Source organism: Staurois parvus, unplaced genomic scaffold (assembly GCF_062004578.1).
Source record: "Staurois parvus isolate SC_StPar_1 unplaced genomic scaffold, SC_StPar_1.0 ptg000361l, whole genome shotgun sequence".
NCBI lineage: Eukaryota > Metazoa > Chordata > Amphibia > Anura > Ranidae > Staurois > Staurois parvus.
The window spans coordinates 3,635,624-3,655,543 of NW_028318157.1; the positions used below are offsets into that span (position 1 = coordinate 3,635,624).

The following is a 19,920-nucleotide window of genomic DNA, read 5'->3' on the forward strand; positions in this document are numbered from 1 at the left end:
AACAACCCAAGAGTGATTCTAACCCTCACCACTCTACCTAAAAAACCTTTGCCTTTTAGGAATAATTTAAGTGTAGCAGGATGGGCAATCAATCAAATGAGCCAACATAAAGCAACTGCAACTTGCAGTTTAATAAACAGGAGCAAAGTTAGAATTAATAATTCAAAACAGGGTCAGAATGGTAATAAGCATGCCTACAATGCAGAATAACACAAAACAGATTATGAAAGCTGCACAGGCATGGACTATTCACAGCAACGTCTCTGGCTCAGTCAGGGTGACATCTGGCTGGATAGTATAGTTTTTACAAGATTATATAAGGGAGTCAAGCTGAGAATCACTACTTCAGTATACAGCAAAAACACCTACTTGGGATTGTCCCCATAAACAAGGATGATGCACCACTCTACTGGAATTGGAGTACCCTGGTAGCAATTGGGGAGGGGCTCTCCACAGTAGCTGGGTCTTCTGGAGAAGCTGTACGCACATATGCCGTTTCTGAAAGTGGAGTGCTCCTTACCTGGCTGCCACTCGCTTTCAAGCTACCTCTGCCTTAGGTGTGGCCTCTCGGAGCTTCTGTGGGAGAGAAGCTGAGGAACTTATCTTTCTGATGTGTCCAGAAACTTAGGGAGTTCTGGGAAATAGAGTTAGAGGGGCCTGTGCTAGCATCTGAGCAGGGGCGGGCTGACAACTCATGGGGCCCCTGGGCATTAGGGGATCATGGGCCCCTGTGTCCTTGCCCAAACTCAAGCCTATGAAAAAGGCACCAGGGGCATCTTATGGGGCCCCCTACTGACCCCAGGCCCTCAGGCAGTGCCCGAGTATCCAAATGGTCAGTCCGCCTCTGCATCTGAGTATGGTGATTTAAATGGGCCTTCCACTACCTAGGTTTTAGAGGTCAGTGTGAGGGTTTGTGTCGGGGAAATAACTAATATAGAGCATAAACACTGGCCAGTTTGTAAGCAAGTTCAGTCTATTTCCTCCACTGCAGGTGGCACGCAACCACAGCGGCATTGCAGAGACAGAAGACGGTTTCCTGGGTAACTGGGGAAGTGATCTGTTGGATGCTGGCAGCCACCTTGGGTCAGGCAAAGTTTGAGATCCTGGCTCCCTGACTTGGTGCTCAATTTGTGAGTGGACAGTGTAGGGACAGGTATAGCAGCAGGGAAAGGTTCCAGATGAGCAGGGACAGGATAGGGGCACACCATCCTTCCTTAAATCCTCCCATTTGGTCATAGACCAGCCAGGCCACATTCCGTCCTCTGAGATAGACACTGTTGGCACATCTGAGACCTGCTCTGTGACACGTTGCTGTTAAAACCTGAGTGTTCCCAGTCGGGTGCCTCCCTGCTGGACTGTTTGTATCACTGAACTTTGCCTTCAATACAAGTTCTGTTTACTGCATATGTAATCACTGCCGCCACACCATGCTGCACTGTCGGAAGTCTTGTGTTGAGTACTGCAAGTGCCAAGCTCCTGGCATCAAAAACAAATGTATATGTGTCTGTTATTTTGGGAAGTTTGCAAAGTAGTTTTTATATGAATACTGTAATTGCGTAAATCCCAGTACACACATACCGAATATCAGTCCGTGTGTACTGCTGTCTGCTGGAATACCAGCACTTGCAGCCAGAATACAATAGAATAACAGAGGACATCCTTGCATTTTCATCATTTGTGTTGACACAGGGATCTGTCAGGTTTTTTTTTTATGTTCAACCCACTGGTTGAACAAAAAAATCTGGGTGTGTATGCCTTGCGTAAAGAATAACTTTACCTTTAACAAAAAAAATAAATAAATGCACATATTTTTGCAGCTAAAAATGTGCATTCATTATTTCCTTCTATAGGAGCCTGTATTGCACCTCCGATCAGTGTGTCGGGCTGGAGGGAGTGTGAACGGACTAAAAGTGTGCTAATCAGTGCGCTCACGGTTCATTGAAACTACAAGTTCGTCTGAAGTGGATTAGAGAGATCACTGTGAATGAATGATGCAGTGGCTGTGGAAGTGAGGAACCCCTGTCCACTGTCACAGGGTAGGGCGTTAGTGGTTGTTAAATATGTTACATCCTAAATACAGGTATAAAATGCAACATGTTCAAATGGTGAACTTGGCCCTTAAGCCGGCACGGAAAGTATGCTCTCAGTGACCTATTTGTTTCTTCAAGCATTTACCAACAAAACAGTACTGATAAGTTGTCAGGTGAACTTAATAGACATTGGGGCTTTTTGATTAGAGTAGCTGTTAGGCAGTATTTATTGTACAGGCTGGAGACAGCCCTGGCTACAACTGCTGTTTAAACCATTTTCCTATGAGGAAACCTCAACTTATCTGTTAGGGCTTTGCTGTGAAGCTAACTGGCCGGCATCTTCTTGATTAATACACAATCACCAGTAATTGATTTGTGAAGAGAGAGACTGGCACGGACTGCCTCTAATGTCTTGTGACGTGTGGACTCCAGTTATTTGTGTTCAGATCCATATTTGTTGTTAATTCAATTATTAATGTGAGCGTACAGTTTTATGGTGTGTGAATTTGCTGTGCTGTAGGTTATATGTACGCCATACCTAAGATTAAAATATATTTTTATGTGTAGAGTCTCTACAGAAATGTTAAAGTTTTCCACTATGTCTAGACTCTTTTTGTGATTGATTCCAGTTTATAGAAAGCTGGATTACAATCAGCAAATTTTTTACAGTACTCTAAATCTGTAATGTTTTTTTCCTTTAATGTTTTTATTGACATACATTTAGGCTGTGTAATCTGAATCTATATATCGAAGTACATATGTATTAGATGTATTGAGATTCACTGTGTTACTCCCATACCACTTTATTAATACAATGAGGGCTCTGTTTACCATATCAAGGGGTGCAGTCACTAAAGATTTTGCATGTGATATGAAGGTCACATGACCCACTTTTCACAAATATTGCATTGATGTAGCACTACCTTTTTGAAGGCCACTGTGTTGTGGGTATCCCAAAGCTTCCCTCCGCACAGCCAAGTAAGAGGTACCTTTCACACAGACTTGCATTCAAAGACAGGGACCAGTCTGTGGACTTGGTTTTGTTGTTTTTATTATCCCATATTTATAGAGCAGTCTACCAGGGCCTCCAAGCCTGGGATTGAACGGCCACAAAGAAAATGCAGATTAGGTCTCCATCCCTTCCTGCTTACCAACTTCTAGAAGGTTCTATTTTCCTCCAGAGTCAGGAGGAGGTGATAGAGCCACAACCTGTTGAGTCATCCAGCTGACCTGCAATAACCCGACCTCAATCACAGACTCGCACAATTACCATGAGTCCTACACAATGATTTTACTTATAATTCACTACACTACTCGAGAGTGTTACCTGCATTAATTCATCAAAGTTAAATATCAAATGTGAGGTAAATATCACCCAAAAAAAAAATCATTAAAACGGAGCTCCAGACAAAATGTAAAAAAAAAAAGTCCGCAGCTACAAAAACTGTAGCTGCTTACTTTTAAAAAACAAATACTCAACTGTCCCTCAATCCAGCGGTGTCCTCATCACAGGTAGTTCCACTGGCCATCCCCTTTCCCCAGCGCTGGCATTTTATGTCTAGACACCCAACTATGACAGCTTGCAGCTTCACGGCCAGTGGGTGAGTAGCACTGTGCCTTGTGACTGGTCCCGTAGTCTTTTGGGCCCTGTCACGTGTCCCAGAAGACTACAGGGAGGCACAGGACAACTTCCACTTCTGATCACCTAGGTGATTGCAGCAGAAGTGGGAGCGGGTAACTGTCAAAATCAGGTACCCACTCCCCAAAGGTGCCATTCCTTAACGGAGAGCAGGGGACAAGGCCTTAAAGCAGAATTTCCCCTTTTGGTGCAGCTCTGATTTAGGCTTCAGGCACACTGGGCATTTTAATAACACTGGTCGCATTAGCTGTGTAAAGCCACGTTAAAAATGTGAGTTTTTTTAGCGTTTTTGCATTAGCGTTTTGCCATGTTTTTCTGCGTTTTGCGTTTTTTTGCTCCAAAAAGTCTGTTTTGCCGCATTTTTCAGCATTAGAGCATTTTTGTAGCTAAAAAAACTCCTAGAAACCCACTAGTACTGTGTTTTTTCCAGCCAAAAAACGCTAATTACAGCCTATGTGTGCATGCAAACATAGGATAACATGCTGGGCAGTTTACTGGCTGTATAGAAAAACGCCAAAAACAGCAGCTGTAAAAACATCCAGTGTGCATGAGGACTTCACTAAAGAACACACACATTGGTTATGTATCACCTGGCAGTAGGCACTCGGTATTTTAGCCATGTACAGAATAACAAGGAGGGAAACTCTGCACTGGCCAGTAAGTTGAAAGTATACAAAGTATCAGTGTGGAAATGTTCTCCTCTGAGCTCAGGAATGAAAATAAATTGTAACTTTTCTCCAGAGGGAGATGGTTCTGTAAATAAAAGCACACTAGAATGTTTCCACAGTTTCATAATATTTCTGCGTGCATTTAGGCCCCTTTCACATGGGGCAGACTCAGCCAGCAGATTTGCCTGCTCAGCTGGGTATCTATCCTCTAATCCAGTGGTTCTCAACCTGTGGGTCGTGACCCCTTTGGGGGTCGAACGACCCTTTCACAGGGGTCCCCTAAGACCATCAGAAAACACATATTTCCGATGTGTAAAGAGCAGCTACTGTGTAGAAAGCAGCTGCTGTGTTGAAAGCAGCTACTCTGTTAAAAGCAGCTACTGTGTTGAAAGCAGCAGTATTGGAGGTAAAACGACACTCATGAATTATAATTACTGGGTAAATAATTTTATGGTTGGGGGTCACCACAACATGAGGAACTGTATTAAAGGGTCACGGCATTAGGAAGGTTGAGAACCACTGCTCTAATCCCTGCTGAGCAGGCAGATGACCAGTCCATGTCCACTCTGCATAGTACACAATGTCCGCTGATCTCTATAGGATGTCAGATGTCTGTTTACATCAGACTATCAAACGATATGCTAGACAGAGGGTGAACGGATCCCCATCCATCTGTTTTCAGCAGTGGGTGTAAATGGACCCATGTCCGTTTATATCCGCCACTACATAGAGGGTAATGGAAGGTCCGATCGGGTCGCCTGAAAAACAGACAGGCAAACCTTATTGGTCTGCCTGTGTAAAAGGGGCTTTATTTACAGAACTATCTTCCTCTGGTGCAGTGTTACCTGTCACGATCACAAGATCGCCGCCACCAACATGTGACAATCTCACGGTCGCTGCCACAAATATGTCACGATTGCGACGTCAGACCCCAGACCTCACCGAACTCGTGACCGAAGGACTGGACGATCTAAAACCGCGATGTGATGTGCGTAACAATACCATGCCCAGCCGCACCCTGCACAAAGATTTTGCAGCTAATGGACTGCAATCTCTGTACCTGCGACCTGAGCGATTGTTATTGGGTCAGGTTAATTACGCAACTAACCCTTTCACACTGCCACCACCTCCTTTTTGATCAGAGAAAAAGGAAACTCGCAATATCGCTATAACCCTATAATAATTGAAATAATCGTCCGCATAACCCGGTCATTGACACGGGCCGGTTATACAGAGTTAAACAAACAGTAGCGTCTCTTTAAAGACAGGGATTTGTAAATTGCAATTAAGAGTTATAGAAACAGTTCAACACTTTCAGAAAGAGAGATTTATTACTAAAAGGGTCAAACAGGTGCAATAAAAATATTTACAGAGAAGATGTAACATAGATATATATATATATATATATATATATATATATATATATATATATATATATACATACATACATATATACAGAGAACCATAGCACAGTAAAGAGATATCAGAGAGGTGAAAGGGTTAAAGTACTTGCCAAAGTCCTGAGTTTAGCAGATCCAAGTCAGAGCAGGAGGGTGCTTTGATCTCCTCCCTATATTACGATGGAAAAATGGGAGAATTCTTCAACTCCCTCTCTTAGGCTTGGCAGCCTGTTTTAAAGTTTCCCAGCAGGGGGTGGTTCTGAAGTGAAAGACCAATCCCCTGTTTAGGGAGGGATCGTCAGGCGGAACCCTAAACTGGAACCAACATCTTTCATAATTCATATTCTGGTCTATAACGTTCCATCTGCACAAGTTACAGTCCACCCGCGGGTATTTTATTATGCAGATAAGCCTGAGGATTATTTAGATATGAATTATAAAATTATATGTGGCACGGTTTGCGAGTTCTATGTTCCAGCTTCCCTGATGGCCCGAGATAAATGAGTGACCCATTAAACTCATTGCTTATTGGCCATCTGACGAGGGGTCCGGTTTTTATGTAGGTCTCTCATATTCCAAGATATGAGACATAGGGGAAAAATTGATTTGAGAAGTGTTCATCTAATTCTGTCACCTATGCTGAGTTAGGTTTATTAGCCCAGAGTCCCTTTCAACTCCTGGGAAGGCTCTGTTATCTTTTCACGAGGTGTGAGATTACACATGTTCTCCAGGCAGTGCAGCACCAGGTGGCTGGGATCTGGCCTGTGACACTTTTAACACACACACATCTGTCACTGTGCCTCTCAGGAAGGGAGGGGGAAGGAGAGAAATGGATACCCTTAGCAAGATGGAGTCTGAAGCCAAAATGGTTGAACCGTGTCCATCTTGGATGCGTGCGTTTGTGACATTACCATGTAAAAACAATTGCAAAAATAAAATAAAATTTATGTGATTAATATTGCAAAAACATAATATTTAACGCATTTTGAAGATAACACGTTTTTAAGGATTTTACTACTTTTGAGATGAATACTGCATGAGTTATTTTAACTCAAAAATTCACACAGTAATATATCTTAGTGAATTGAACCCCATATATCTTAGATGTAGTTAGCAGGGATGCTAAATGTTACATATGATGTGAAAGAAGAATGTGCAGATTTGTTTTCAAAACATACTTATTAAACTATGAAATGGAAGCATGTAAAACTATGAATGCCCCACTAAAAACCATTTCAGATAAACATTGCATTTGAAAACTAAAATGTTTGCATGCTGAAATACACTAAAGTTTCCTTTTACAGGCCTGTAAAACTTTTTTTTTTTTACAGATGTCAGCTACTTGATTGTCCATACATCAGAGATAAACGTATTAAAAGCTCCAGTCCCACCTTAGATCCTTGTACCACCTATGGGAATCTTAGGATGCCTACAGTCTTTAGTTTTGTTTGCCCAGTCTAGCCATTTACAATTGGATCAGATAAAGTTTTATTTGTAGGTGTCAATGTTCCCTTATGCAGGCCATAGACGAGCCATTTATTGGCCGAATTGTCGGCCGATAAACGAAAAATCAGTTGGTCCTGTTGCCGATGCTGCCACCAATGTCCACGAAAAACTGCCATTTTTTGTGGATTCTCCAGCATGACCGATAAAAATAAATGAGAAGATCCGGGAAAAACGGCCAAAGGGCTGGCCCCACTAATGGTGTGAATATTGGCTGATTTTTCATGCAGATGAAAATTCGGCTGATAAACGACTCGTCTATGGCCTGCATTACTCAGCCTGGTTTACCTTTTAAGCTGATCCCTGTTGCTTACCATGAGATGGACAGGTTCCTGCAGTGATCCCTTATTCATAGACACAAATAGTCAAGTTACCTACTGTAGATGTGAATTTGAAAGGTTGTCAAACTCTTCTCTGAGATTGTTTGGTGTCCTGGTCATGTGTGCATGGAGCTAACTAATGGTTGCTTTAGCCTACCAGTTGGCGCTACTGGTCATGTAAAACCCTGCTTGCATTATCCTCTAGCTGGTGGAGGAGAAGTAGAGCTTGGGAGCTTCATAAGACATCCCACAGTGAAATGTTCAGATATATTAGAAGCCAGTAAGCCAGGCATTTCAACCAGCCTTTGTCTTCCCACAACTCAAATATTTGTTTACCATTGATTCCAGATTTAATTTAATTTTTTTTTTTTTAGCAAGATGACAGGCCTGTTTTGTTTTTTTTGTTTTTTTCTTTTTAATAAAATTAGCTATATTCATGCAAGCAGCTTTCACCACCTTGTCCTATAAAAAAAAACATAGAGATGGATGAAAGTATGTTTTACAGAAAGGTCATGGGTGAATATAAATTACTTTCAAGAAACTTTCTTAAATGCATTAATACACAGTGGAATATTTTAAATTGAGCTATGGTGGAATTGCTTTTCACATTTATGGTACGTGAGAATTTCTATTTTGCCTTAACATACAGCATGTTTTTTTTTTTTTTTCTTTAACAGTTTTTTACTGTGAAATTTATAAATACTTAAATCTGTGTTGCAGAAACAGTTAAAGGATGAAGCAAAGAAGGCCATTGGTCAGCTTCAGCTCCGCACCATAAAGCAAGGAGACAAGGTAATAATACTTGACATGCATGACTATTATTATTAATATTTATGTTGCAATACATTATGTGTAAGATTCCTGTCCAGAAAATAGAATTATTATTTTGGATAATGTCAATCGTTTATATTTTAATTGAATGTTGTTAGCATCCTTGCATACATATATGTATACAGAATGTTCTGTATTGTGTAAGACACAACCTAGATGGCCTATTTTAAAGCTGAATTACATGCACAAAAATGTTCATTTAAATATAGTTCTCAATAGCCACAGAAGATGCAAATAAACTGTGTGCACCAAATGCCATTACCAATGCTGAGATTACTTTGTAACTGTAGTGGTGACATCATCACTGTGTTTTGCAAACCCTAGGTAGACAAAGTTGTGGGAGAGTCCCACCAGCACCACCCACTACTGGCTGCCTGCAGTAAACTACAGGGGTGTGGACACAATACAGCAGCAGCAGTGAACGGTCTTTATTACCCATTTTAAAACCCATTTTAAAACCAGGTCTTTTCTGACACTTTTTATTTACAAGTAAAAATCAGTATTTCTTGCTAGAAAATTACTTAGAACCCCCAAACATATATAATTTTTTTTAGAGGCCCCAGAGAATGAAATGATGGTCATTGCAATTTTTAATGTCACATTTGTGCAGCGGTTTTTCAAAAGCAATTATTTTGGAAAAAATACACTGTTTTGAATTGAAATGCACAGCAACACAATATAATACCCAATTGTTTGGTATACTATTAAAGTTGTTATGCTAAGTAGATGGATACCAAACATGCTACACTTTAAAATTGTGCACTCCCATGCAACGGAGACAAACGTAAATTGTATTATCCATAGGCATTGCTTTAGACCGTTTACAGGTTACCAATTTAGATTTACACAGGAGGTTTGGTGCTACATTTGCTGCCCTCGATTTGACATTGGCAGTGATACCTCACATGTGTGGTACAATTGTTGTTTACGTATGCATGTGAGACAGATGCGTGTGCTCACCTTTTTCTGTTAGACTGGGGGGGACAGGGTGCTCAAAATTGTTTTTTTTTTTTTTTGTTTTTGTTTTTTTTGTTTTGTTTTGTTTTCTTTGTTTTGTTTTTTTGTTTTTTTTACACTGTTTATTTTTTTTAAATAACTTTTATTGTTCTGACAGGACATATAAATATCCCCTGTGATAGCAGTAGGCAGTGAGAGGTACTCTTACTCCTCTGCCCTCAAAAGCTTCAGATCTCACCAAGATCAGTATGATCCGATGCTTTTTTTTTTTTTTGAAAAACCCCTAAGGGTTTGTTTACAACCACGAAATCCGAAAGTAGTGAAATGCTCACTGCTGATTCAGAGCTGATTGGAGCCATTTCAATCTCTGAACAGCTCTACGGTCAGCTGGCGGAACCACTGGCTGAGCACTCGGGTCTTCAGGTGGGACCGGAAAGCCTGAAAGAGCCACAAAAGCGGCGGAGGGGGGAGGACGACACCCCCTCCCACTGCTTGTAAACACAATCCAGTGGCTAATTGGTCGCTAGGTTTGCTTTTACAAGAAAGCTGACCGCTGGCTCACAAAAACAATACTGGGACATTGCCTGCAGCTGCAGTCATTCTGGTATAACCACCGCAAGTCCAGTGACATACGGGTACATCGCTGGCCACAAATGGTAACTGGATGCTTCTGAGCAGAGGCAGTTTCACACTGGATTACACTACAGATTTAAAAAATATTTAAAGGATATTAAGATAAGCAAGAATACATATGGTACTTGCAGGGGCAGACTGACAACTCATGGAGCCCCCGGGCAATAGGGGATCATGGGGCCCCTGTGTCATTGCCCAAACTCAAAAAAGCCTATGAAAAAGGTACCAGGGGCATCTCATGGGGCCCCCCTACTGACCCCGGGCCCTCGGACAGTGCCCGAGTTTCCAAATGGTCACTCTGCCCCTGGGCTTTATAAATGTGTATCTTTTTGAGCAGCCTGGAGGGAGTTCAACTTTTAGCACGATGAGAATTACTTATTACAATAAAGGAGATACTCTGTGTCCAGGGGCGGACTGACAACTCATGGGGTCCCCGGGCAATAGGAAATCATGAGGCCCCTGTGTCCTCTCCCACACTCAAACGACACCCAAAAAAGCATATGAAAGGTACCAGGGTCATCTCATGGGGCCCCCTACTGACCCCAGGCCCTCAGGCAGTGCCCGAGTGCCTAAATGGTCAGTCCGCCCCTGTCTGTTTCATTAAAGAAATATAGAATCTGCCATTTCTGACCCTTTCTTTTATAATTGCTGGTTGCCTGGCCGTCATGCTGACCTCCCACTTGTTTCAATGCAGATAAGGATTTACTGGCTTTTCTCTGACGCTATTGATCTGCTTACTAGTTCAGGCTCAATGATGTACCAAGTTTGAACCTATTACAATGTAAAAGCTAGGCAAATGGTATTTCCAGTAGGATGTTTTGAGGAGGGGGGGTGGCTTATTTTGTATTTTAAAGCAAATTAAACTGTGCCAGCATTTCTATTTATACAGGTTCAGGCATCCTCCAGCAATATGATATCTGAGCTCCCATAACCACTTTGTCCCTATCAGTGTTTTTTTTTTTTTCTTATGGGTCTGCAGCAGTCTTGCTTCCCCATTGGGCAGACCCTGATAATGTAACTCCTGCATGTCGGCTGCAGTTACATTATCCCTGCACCCAACTGTACACCGTGCTGCTCATGTACCACAGTCACTATACAGGTTAAAAAATATTCTACCGAAAGACCCTAACTGCTTTAAAGCCTAAGTTTACCTAAAATAAATCAGAACACATATGATGGACCACCTGGCACTCCGACTGGCTGCTTCCTCACCACTGGAACACAGGAACAAGGTATTATAGTTGGGCATTGCACCCAAGAACTAGACAACACTAGCTTAGGTGCAAACAGAAATTCCACACAGAATTTATACCACAAAAAAATCAGATAAGCACTCGATCACATTATCCTAAACAATGTGAATTTTAAACAGTAATATCATCAGTACATCTAATTAACAGCAGCTAACCTTAACCTAATTAAACAGTTATTTAATTAACAATAAGCTAATCAACAGCCAGGCACCCAGACCAGTCAGGGGGCCCACCCCAAACAGTCCGGCAACCACAGCCCTGAATACATAAAGTACATTACACATGCTGTCTTTCAGGTATTTGGCTTTCATTACTAGAAAAGTCATCAAAAGACAAAACTCATACAATATCCAACAGTCTGAAAAAAAAGGATTTAATTTATTTTTTTTATTTGTGTCCAAAGTGGAGGAGCTTCTCCAACCCAGTCTGCAGGAGGGCTACCATGTTTCCTCTGACCATTAACATTTACAAGATTAATCTAACACCTTTCCATCCAATCCAGAAGGGAAGTTTTATTGTCTTTATTCAGAGAATTAATCCAGGCCTCGCTCTCAGCGTTCATCACATTATCAATCATCACAGACTGATCCGCTCTCACCACATGATCCATGCTCTGACTGGGTGAAGCAGAGAAAATCCCCGGTCTCCTCCATGGGCATAATGGAGGAGACATAATCAGTGGGTAGAAGGCTAGCCCCTAGTCCCCTCCAAAAGTTCCTGTCCTGCTTGGGTCTGTCACAACAGGACATTACTTACCTTCAATAAGATGTGTCCCTTGTGCTGCTGTCTCCCTGTTGCCAAAATCTTCCTCCTCCGATGCCGCCACCCATGCGATCTTCCAATGTGGCGGGGGTTATTAGAACTAAGGAGCTGTGACAGACACTCATCAAGAGTGCCCAACCTTGCCCATCCTTTCCACTCAGCTGCTCCATTCATAGAAGCCATACTACACTTTCTATGAATGGAGGGGGCGAACCTTTTAATCTCACCCTCCATTCAGCGGTCTCATTTTATTCACAGTAGCTGTAGTACGGCTTCTATGAATGAAGCAGCTGGGTGGAAAGGATGGGAATAGTCTGGCACTCTTGATTGCCTATCACAGCCTTTGTGGTTCTATTAACCTCCACTGCACTGGAAGATTGTAGGGGGGCTGCATTAGAACAGGAAGATGTTGATGAAGGGAGGACACAGTTGCACACATTTCACTGAAGAGAAGTATTGTCCCTTGTGCTATTTTTGTTTTTTTATTTTTTATTTTGTCTTAGGTAAACTTAGGCTTCAGGTATATGTTCAGCGCAGTAAAGTACACACCAATGCAGCATTGACAGCGCTATCATTTTTCTTCCCTTCCTAAGCACTCCAGGATATATCACTGCCTTCTAATTCTGTGACAATGCAATAGCTGAGGAGTTTTTGTAACCCAGGCATCTACATGCAAATCAGTGGATTAAAGCGATTTGAGCAGTGAAATTGGACAGCGGATATCACACTAATCTCTGAGCAGTGAAATTGGATAGGGGATATGACTCTAATCTCTTACATTATTCACATTATTAGAACAAGTGCAGCTACTCCCTTACTTAGTTCTAGTATGGTTTACTACATGTCCTTTTGTTCTTGCAATGTAGTGAATTAGAGAAGTGTGATATACGATGGTTGATGCATTCCCTGACTGCCACTGCAAATGTTTCCTGTGCACTACTGCCTTCTAGTAGAATATACTTGGGAATATACTAATATGACATGTGACAGCCCCCCCACCCCCACCCATATATTCAAGCTAAAACCCTTGTTTACGCTAGAGGTTTTATTACTCATAGTAATGACTGGTCCCACAAAGCCACTTCTCCAGTTGTCACTTCCTCTCTTCGCTGATGTTCTCACATTATTACTTGCTATTCCAGTGGTCTCCAAACTGCGGCCCAGGGGCCAGATGTGGCCCTTTGCTTGCCCTTATCTGGCCCTTGGGGCACTATTCCACCAACTGACACCAAGGATGGGGCACCATTCACCCTACTGATGCCATCAATGGGGCAGCATTCATCTCCCTGATATCAACAATGAGGCACTATTCCTCCAATTAAAACCGATGATGGAGCACTGATACTGGGGAGTTTTCCATTGACTAGTCCAGTCCGGCCCCCATAAAGCCTGAAGGACAGTAAAATGGCCATTTGCTTGGAAAGTTTGGAGACCCCTGCCTTAAAGAAGCAATATAACCTGAATATACGGGGGAGGGGGGGCGGTCACCTATATATAATTTTCCTAAAGCAGCACTAAACTGAGCACCAACAATTAACACCACTTGCCTGCTGGGAACTTTTACCCCCTTCCTGCCCAGGCCAATTTTCAGCTTTCAGCGCTGTCATACTTTGACAATTGTGCGGTCATGCAACACTGTACCCATATGAAATTTTTATCATTTTTTATAATTTTTTTCACGCAAATAGAGCTTTCTTTTGGTGGTATTTAATTGGACTGGGTGTTTTTATTTTTTGCGCTATAAACAAAAAAGAGCAAAAAACGTGAAAAATTTTTTTTCTTTGTTTCTATTATAAAATTGATGTGCATTGATGAGGCTGCACTGATGGGCACTGATAGGATGCACTGATGAGGTGGCAAGGATAGGCAGCACTAATGGGCGGCACTGCAGGGCACATGTGGGTGGCACAGGTGGGCGGCACTGCTGGGCACTGATAATCAAAGCACTGATGATCAGTGCCAATCACTGACAATTGCCGGTTATGGGCAGTACTTTCCTCATGCTGTGACAGTTTCTTTAAATCCATTATATATTTGCAATACAAAAATGTGCTTTTTCCAGTTTGCTACTAAAACTATGATCCTGTAGATGCAAAGTACAAATATGTCCTTATAACTTGTCCTCTGTGTCACACCATTAATTGTGTTAAAAGTGGTAGTAAACCAAGAAAAAAAAAATTTGAAAAAAAATCTTCTCCCTGCAAGTTAAAGTGGAGTTCCACCCAAAAAGAGAAGTTTCGCTTTAAGGCTTCTGTGAATAGCAGAGCAATACATAGCAGCGTACTTGCACAGTAAAACACACACAGTTAACCCTTTGATCGCCCTGGATATTAATCCCTTCCTGCCCAGTGTCATTAGTACAGTGTCAGTGCTTTTTATTAGCACTGATCACTGTATTAGTGTCACTGGGGATGTCAGTGATGATTAGTTTCCCCTCCCCCCCCCCCCAATGTCAGAATGCCACTGCAGTCCAGCTATAAGTCACTAATCGGCGCCATTACTAGTATAAAAACAAAAAAAGAAATCCCAGTATTCATACCACCATTTGTAAACACTATAACTTTTATGTAAACCAATTCATTTACACATATTGGGATTTTTTTTTAAGCAAAGATATGTAGCAGAATACATTTTGAACAAAATTTACTGGATATGTTTATCAAATTTTACAAAATTACTGGATATGTTTTATAGCAAAAAGTTTTCAAAATTGTTGGCCTTTTTTTGTTTATAGTGCAACAATTAAAAATTTCAGAGGAGATCAAATATCACCAAAAGAAAGCTCCATTTGTTGGGAAAAAAACCCCATAAACTTAATTTGGTTGCAGCGTTGCATGACCGTGCAATTGTCAGTTAACGCAGCACCATATCGCAAAAAATGTCCTGTTGAGGAAGAGGGGTAAATCCTCTGGAGGGCAAGTGGTTAAAATAAGTGCACACGATATATTGGCGGTAATAATATTTCCTACAGTATCTTCTTTATCTTCATAACCGTAAAAGACCCCAGAGGATGAGAATGAAGTTGTGGAAGATTTAGATTTTTGTGTTTTTTTGTTTTGTTTTATTTTTAATGAAATGTACATTGTAAACAACACGTCTTTTCTAGAGGGAGCAGATCTGTGAGTCACAGCAGGAAAAGAGCCTCTCCGCTTGTCAGCTTTCCTCCTGTATGACCTCAGCAGGTGGATCCCTGGAGCGATTTCCATCTCTTCAATTCACACAGGGCCACTTGTTATTGAAGACTTGCAGACCTGTTCACATGCAGCATGAAAAACTTTGCCCATAGAGATAATGCTGTTTCATCAGATTATTGATAAAGCCTTCATTTTTGTTTTTTTTGTAATATCTTACTGCTCCCTGAACCCTGATAACAGAAAGCTGATCACCGGAAAAAGCAGATAATCAGCAGCTTTTTACAGTATGCTAAAGGGAAAGTACACTTTGGGGTGGATTTACTAAAGGCATACAGACTGTGCACTTTGCAAGAGCAGTTGCTCCAGAGCTTAGTAAATGAGGGGAAGCTCTGCTGACTTCCATCATCCAATCATGTGCAAGAAAAACTGCATTTTTTTTTTTTAATTCTCCTTGCATGTGATTGGGTATTTTTTGTACAGCGAAGCTTTGCCTCATTTACTAAGCTGTGGAACAACTGCAGTTGCAAAGTGCCCAAGCTATTCGCCTTTAGTAAATCAACCCCTTTGTGTTCACTAAAGCCTAGTACACGCAAACGGAAAATCGGACAGAAAATGACGCTGTTGAAGCGATCGTACGATAATCTGATCGTTCATACACAACTTTCGTACAAAATCATGTGAAGGGACAAGCAAAAAAGAACATTTTTCTCGTACGATACCAGATCAGGGGCGGACTGACCATTTGGAAACTCTGGCACTGCCCAGGGTCAGTAGGGGGCCCCATGAGATGCCCCGGTACCTTTTTTCATAGGCTTTTTTGAGTTCGGGCAAGGACATAGGGGCCCCATGATCCCCTATTGCCTGGGGGCCCCATGAGTTTTCAGTCTGCCCCTGTACCAGATCCTATGATTTTCCTTTTAATCAGTACAGTTTTTGTCCCAAAATACAATACAAATACATTACATCACTTCCGAATTTTCTTTCTGTTGTACAAGAATTTTTGTAACATTGGTAATCTCTTCACGTTTGGTAAGACTAGCATGCAAAAAAAACTGGACAATCGTTCATCCAATATTCTCATTGTGTGTATGGGGCTGAAGGCTAGGTTCACACCTGTGCAGGTTGCGTTTCTGCATTACGTTTTATGTTGCGGTTTTGCTGCGTTTTGGCGGGGGGGGGGGTTTCTTTTTTTTTTTTTTTTTTTTTTTTTTTTTGTCTCGTTGCTAGGCAGATTTAAAAAGCAAAACATATAAAAAATGCAATACATGCTTTTCTGCAGCATTTCCATTGAAGTCTGTCGTGCAAAACTGCAACTTTTTGCATTCAAAAAACTCCCTGACCCTTTCCAAAAAACTCACTGGGTGAAAACATGGAGATGTGAACGTGACCCATAGGAAATCATGTTAAATGGTCTGTACTGCGTTTCTGCAAAATGCTGCAGAAAACGCTTAGGTGTGAACCTGGGGTGAGGGCCTATTAGGGTCATTGCAATGTTATTGTATACTAGAATAGTATTATTAAAGCCTAAAGATGACCATACACGTATAGATTTTTGTCCAAGGATTTTTGTTTCAAGAATATTCGTTTGATTTTCGAATCATTAGAGGGGTCCAATCAATGTTCGTTTTTGACAGCAGTTAAGGGAAAAGTCGAGGGGACAGGAAGGGAAACGTTTCTCGGACTAATTTTCGACCACTGTCTGTGGTTGTCGTTCAGAAATGACATTCATTTTAAAATCAAATGTTAACCACTTCCAGATCGGACACTTTTACCCCCTTCCTGACCAGGGCAATTTTCAGCTTTTAGCGCTATCACACTTTGAATGACAATTGCGCGGTCATGCAACACTGTACCCAAATGAATTTTTTACCATTTTTTTTAGATAGATAAAGCTTTATTTTGGTGGTATTTATTCACCACTGGGATTTGTTTTTTTTTTGCTATGTAAATGAAATGTCCAAAAAATTTTTAAAAAAGTGTTTTTTTTAATAAAATTTTGCAAATAAATAATATTTCATCATAAATCTTAGCCAAAATTTATTCCGTTATCTTTTTAGTAAAAAAAAAAAATCCAAATTAGTTTATAAGCAAAAATTATAATTTTTAAACATTTTTTTACATTTTTATTTTATTTTTTTATATTTTTTATTTTTTATTTTTTTTTTACATACTGTCACCCTAGCAGTACAGTGTCACCATGGTGACACTGTACTACTTGTGAGGGGTGATAAAGATTTTTTTTTTTTTTTTTTACACTGATTGCTTTTACACCCATATAGGATGTAAAAGCAATCATTTCTCTTTCTCTCTGTGTGCATTCCTGCACTCATTGAGAAATACAGAGTGAGCTGTGATTGGTCACAGCTTGTCACATGGTACAAGGCTTTTGTGAATAGCCCTGTACCATGTGACCTCTGTGATCATTCACAGATTTCACACATAGTAAGCAATGATGTCAGAAGTGACATCTTGCTTACTACTTTGCATGTGATCACTGATTGGCCAATCAGTGATCACATGATCGGGACCTCGTACAGAGGTCCCGTCCGACGATCGGTGTTTCACTGTGTCCGGAGGACACAGCGGGCACCGGATCGCGGTGCTGCGCGCTCCCAGGGAGCGCGCACAAGCAAGGTGCGGGGAGGCCGTTTATAGACGGCCACCCGACCCTGCAGTGCCACCGTCCGGCCGTTTACATACAACGGCCGGTCGGGAAGTGGTTAAAAGCAAAAGATTTTCGAGCGACATTCGTCTATTCATGGAATGTGCAAAGAATTTTCATACAACTTTTCTTTATTAATATTCTCATCCGAAAATCTACATGTGTATGGCCAGCTGTACTCTAGCTCCAAATGTATTTTAGTTTTGTATAGTGTGGGGGAAGTGTACTTTTTTTTGTGACTCCATTGGTAAGATATTCCCTTACTTTCCAATCTTCATGACATCTGTACAACAAACTGGGGTGTTGTTGTACCTCAAAATGAAAAGTACTAGTAAGATCAGATCTAGCCTAAGGGCCAGTTCACACCACAAATATGCACTCCACATGCGTTCCGGATTTGTTTTTGCTTACAGTTCACACCACACGCAGTTGCAGTGCAGTTTTGATGCAGTTTGCCATGTTCCAGTACAGTTCTGTGCAGAAAAATTGCAGAATGTGCTATTTTTTTTTACTGCACCGGGAACTGACTGCACTGGTGTAAATTAGGGCCATTGGAATACATGGAAAACACTGTGCATGCATTTTTGATGCAGAAAACAAAGATGCACTGGAACGCTAGTGTGAACCAGCCCTAAGGGTCAGTTCACACTACAAAAATGCACTCCGGATGCATTCTGGATACGTTTTTGCTTACAGTTCACACTACACGCAGTTCCAGGGCAGTTTTGATGAAGTTTGCTTTATTCCAGTATGGATCTGTGCAGAACCAGGGCCATTGGAATATATGGAAAACACTGTGCATGTAGTTTTGACACAGAAAAAAAGTGCACTTAACTGCATCTAGTGTGAACTAGACCTAAGGGCCGGTTCACACTATAGAAACGCAGTTCAGATGCGTTCCGTATGCGTTTTTGCATGTATGTTTTTGGCACGTTCCAGTGCATTTTTTTTATGCATTCCATTTCCCCTCTTTTTTTCTTCAATGTAAATAAGGACATGTACGTTCCAGTGCATCTTTCGTATGTTCCGTTGCTTTTGGTGCATTCTGGTGCGTTTTTGATGTCTTTTACTACATTCTAGTTCAGCTCTGTGCAGAAAAAATGCAACATGTTCTACTTTTTTTTTTTTTCTCTGCATCCGGAAAGCACTGGAACTGCAAGCACTGATGTGAACTATGACATTGACAACCATATAACCTACTTTTTGTGCATTTAGGATTCAGAAAAAAAGCAGCTGAAAAGCATGTAGTGTGAACTGGCCCTAAGGGCCGGTTCACACTATACAAATGCAGTCCAGGTGCGTTCTGGATGCATTTCCACATGCACATTTTTGACGCATTCCAGTTTTTTATGCATTCCAGTTCATTTTCTCCCTCTTTTTCTTCAATTTAAATATGGGCATGTGCGTTACAATGCGTTTTTGGTGCATTTTGATGCATTCTGCTGCATTTGTTATGCGTTTTACCGCATTCTAGTACAGTTCTGTGCAGAAAAAAATGCAGCCTGTTCTACTTGTTTTCTGCAGCCGTAACGCACTTGAACTGCAAGCACTGATATGAACTATGACATTGACCACCATATAACCTACTTTCTGTGCGTTTTTGGATGCAGAAAAACATCTGAACAGCATGTAGTGTGAACTGGCTCTAAGGGCCGGTTCACATTCTAGAAACACAGTTCAGATGCATTATGAATGCGTTTCCACATGCAAGTTTTTGATGCGTTCCAGTTTTTTATGCATTCCAGTTCATTTTCCCCCCCTCTCTTTTTCTTCAATTTAAATAGGGACATGTGCATTCCAGTGCGTTTTTGGTGTGTTCTGGTGCGTTTTTGATACCTTGTTTCAGTACAGTTCTGTGCAAAAAAAATGCAGCATGATCGACACTTTTTTCTGCAGCCGGAACACATTGGAACTGCAAGCACTGATGTGAACTATGACATTGACAACCATATAACCTACTTTGTGTGTTTTGGATGCAGAAAAAACGCAACTGAAAGGCATGTAGTGTGAACTGGCCTTTAAAGGATTTTGAGTCCACAATCCTGAACTATTTTTTTACTGCATCACAATCTCACACTCTCTTAAAACATCCTGAAGTCTCTGTGTTGGCTTCAGCTAGTCCCCACCC

At 41.3% G+C, this 19,920-nt stretch overlaps 1 protein-coding gene across 1 annotated transcript in view; it reads left to right on the forward strand.

Annotated features, from left to right (window-relative positions):
• The window catches only part of RNF128 (ring finger protein 128), a 104,225-nt gene that overhangs the window by 64,022 nt on the left and 20,283 nt on the right, over nt 1–19,920 (forward strand). The window contains exon 3 of the mRNA XM_089684928.1: nt 8,281–8,352. Coding sequence (XP_089541054.1) covers nt 8,281–8,352 — 72 coding nt within the window. The remainder of the gene's footprint in view (nt 1–8,280; nt 8,353–19,920) is intronic.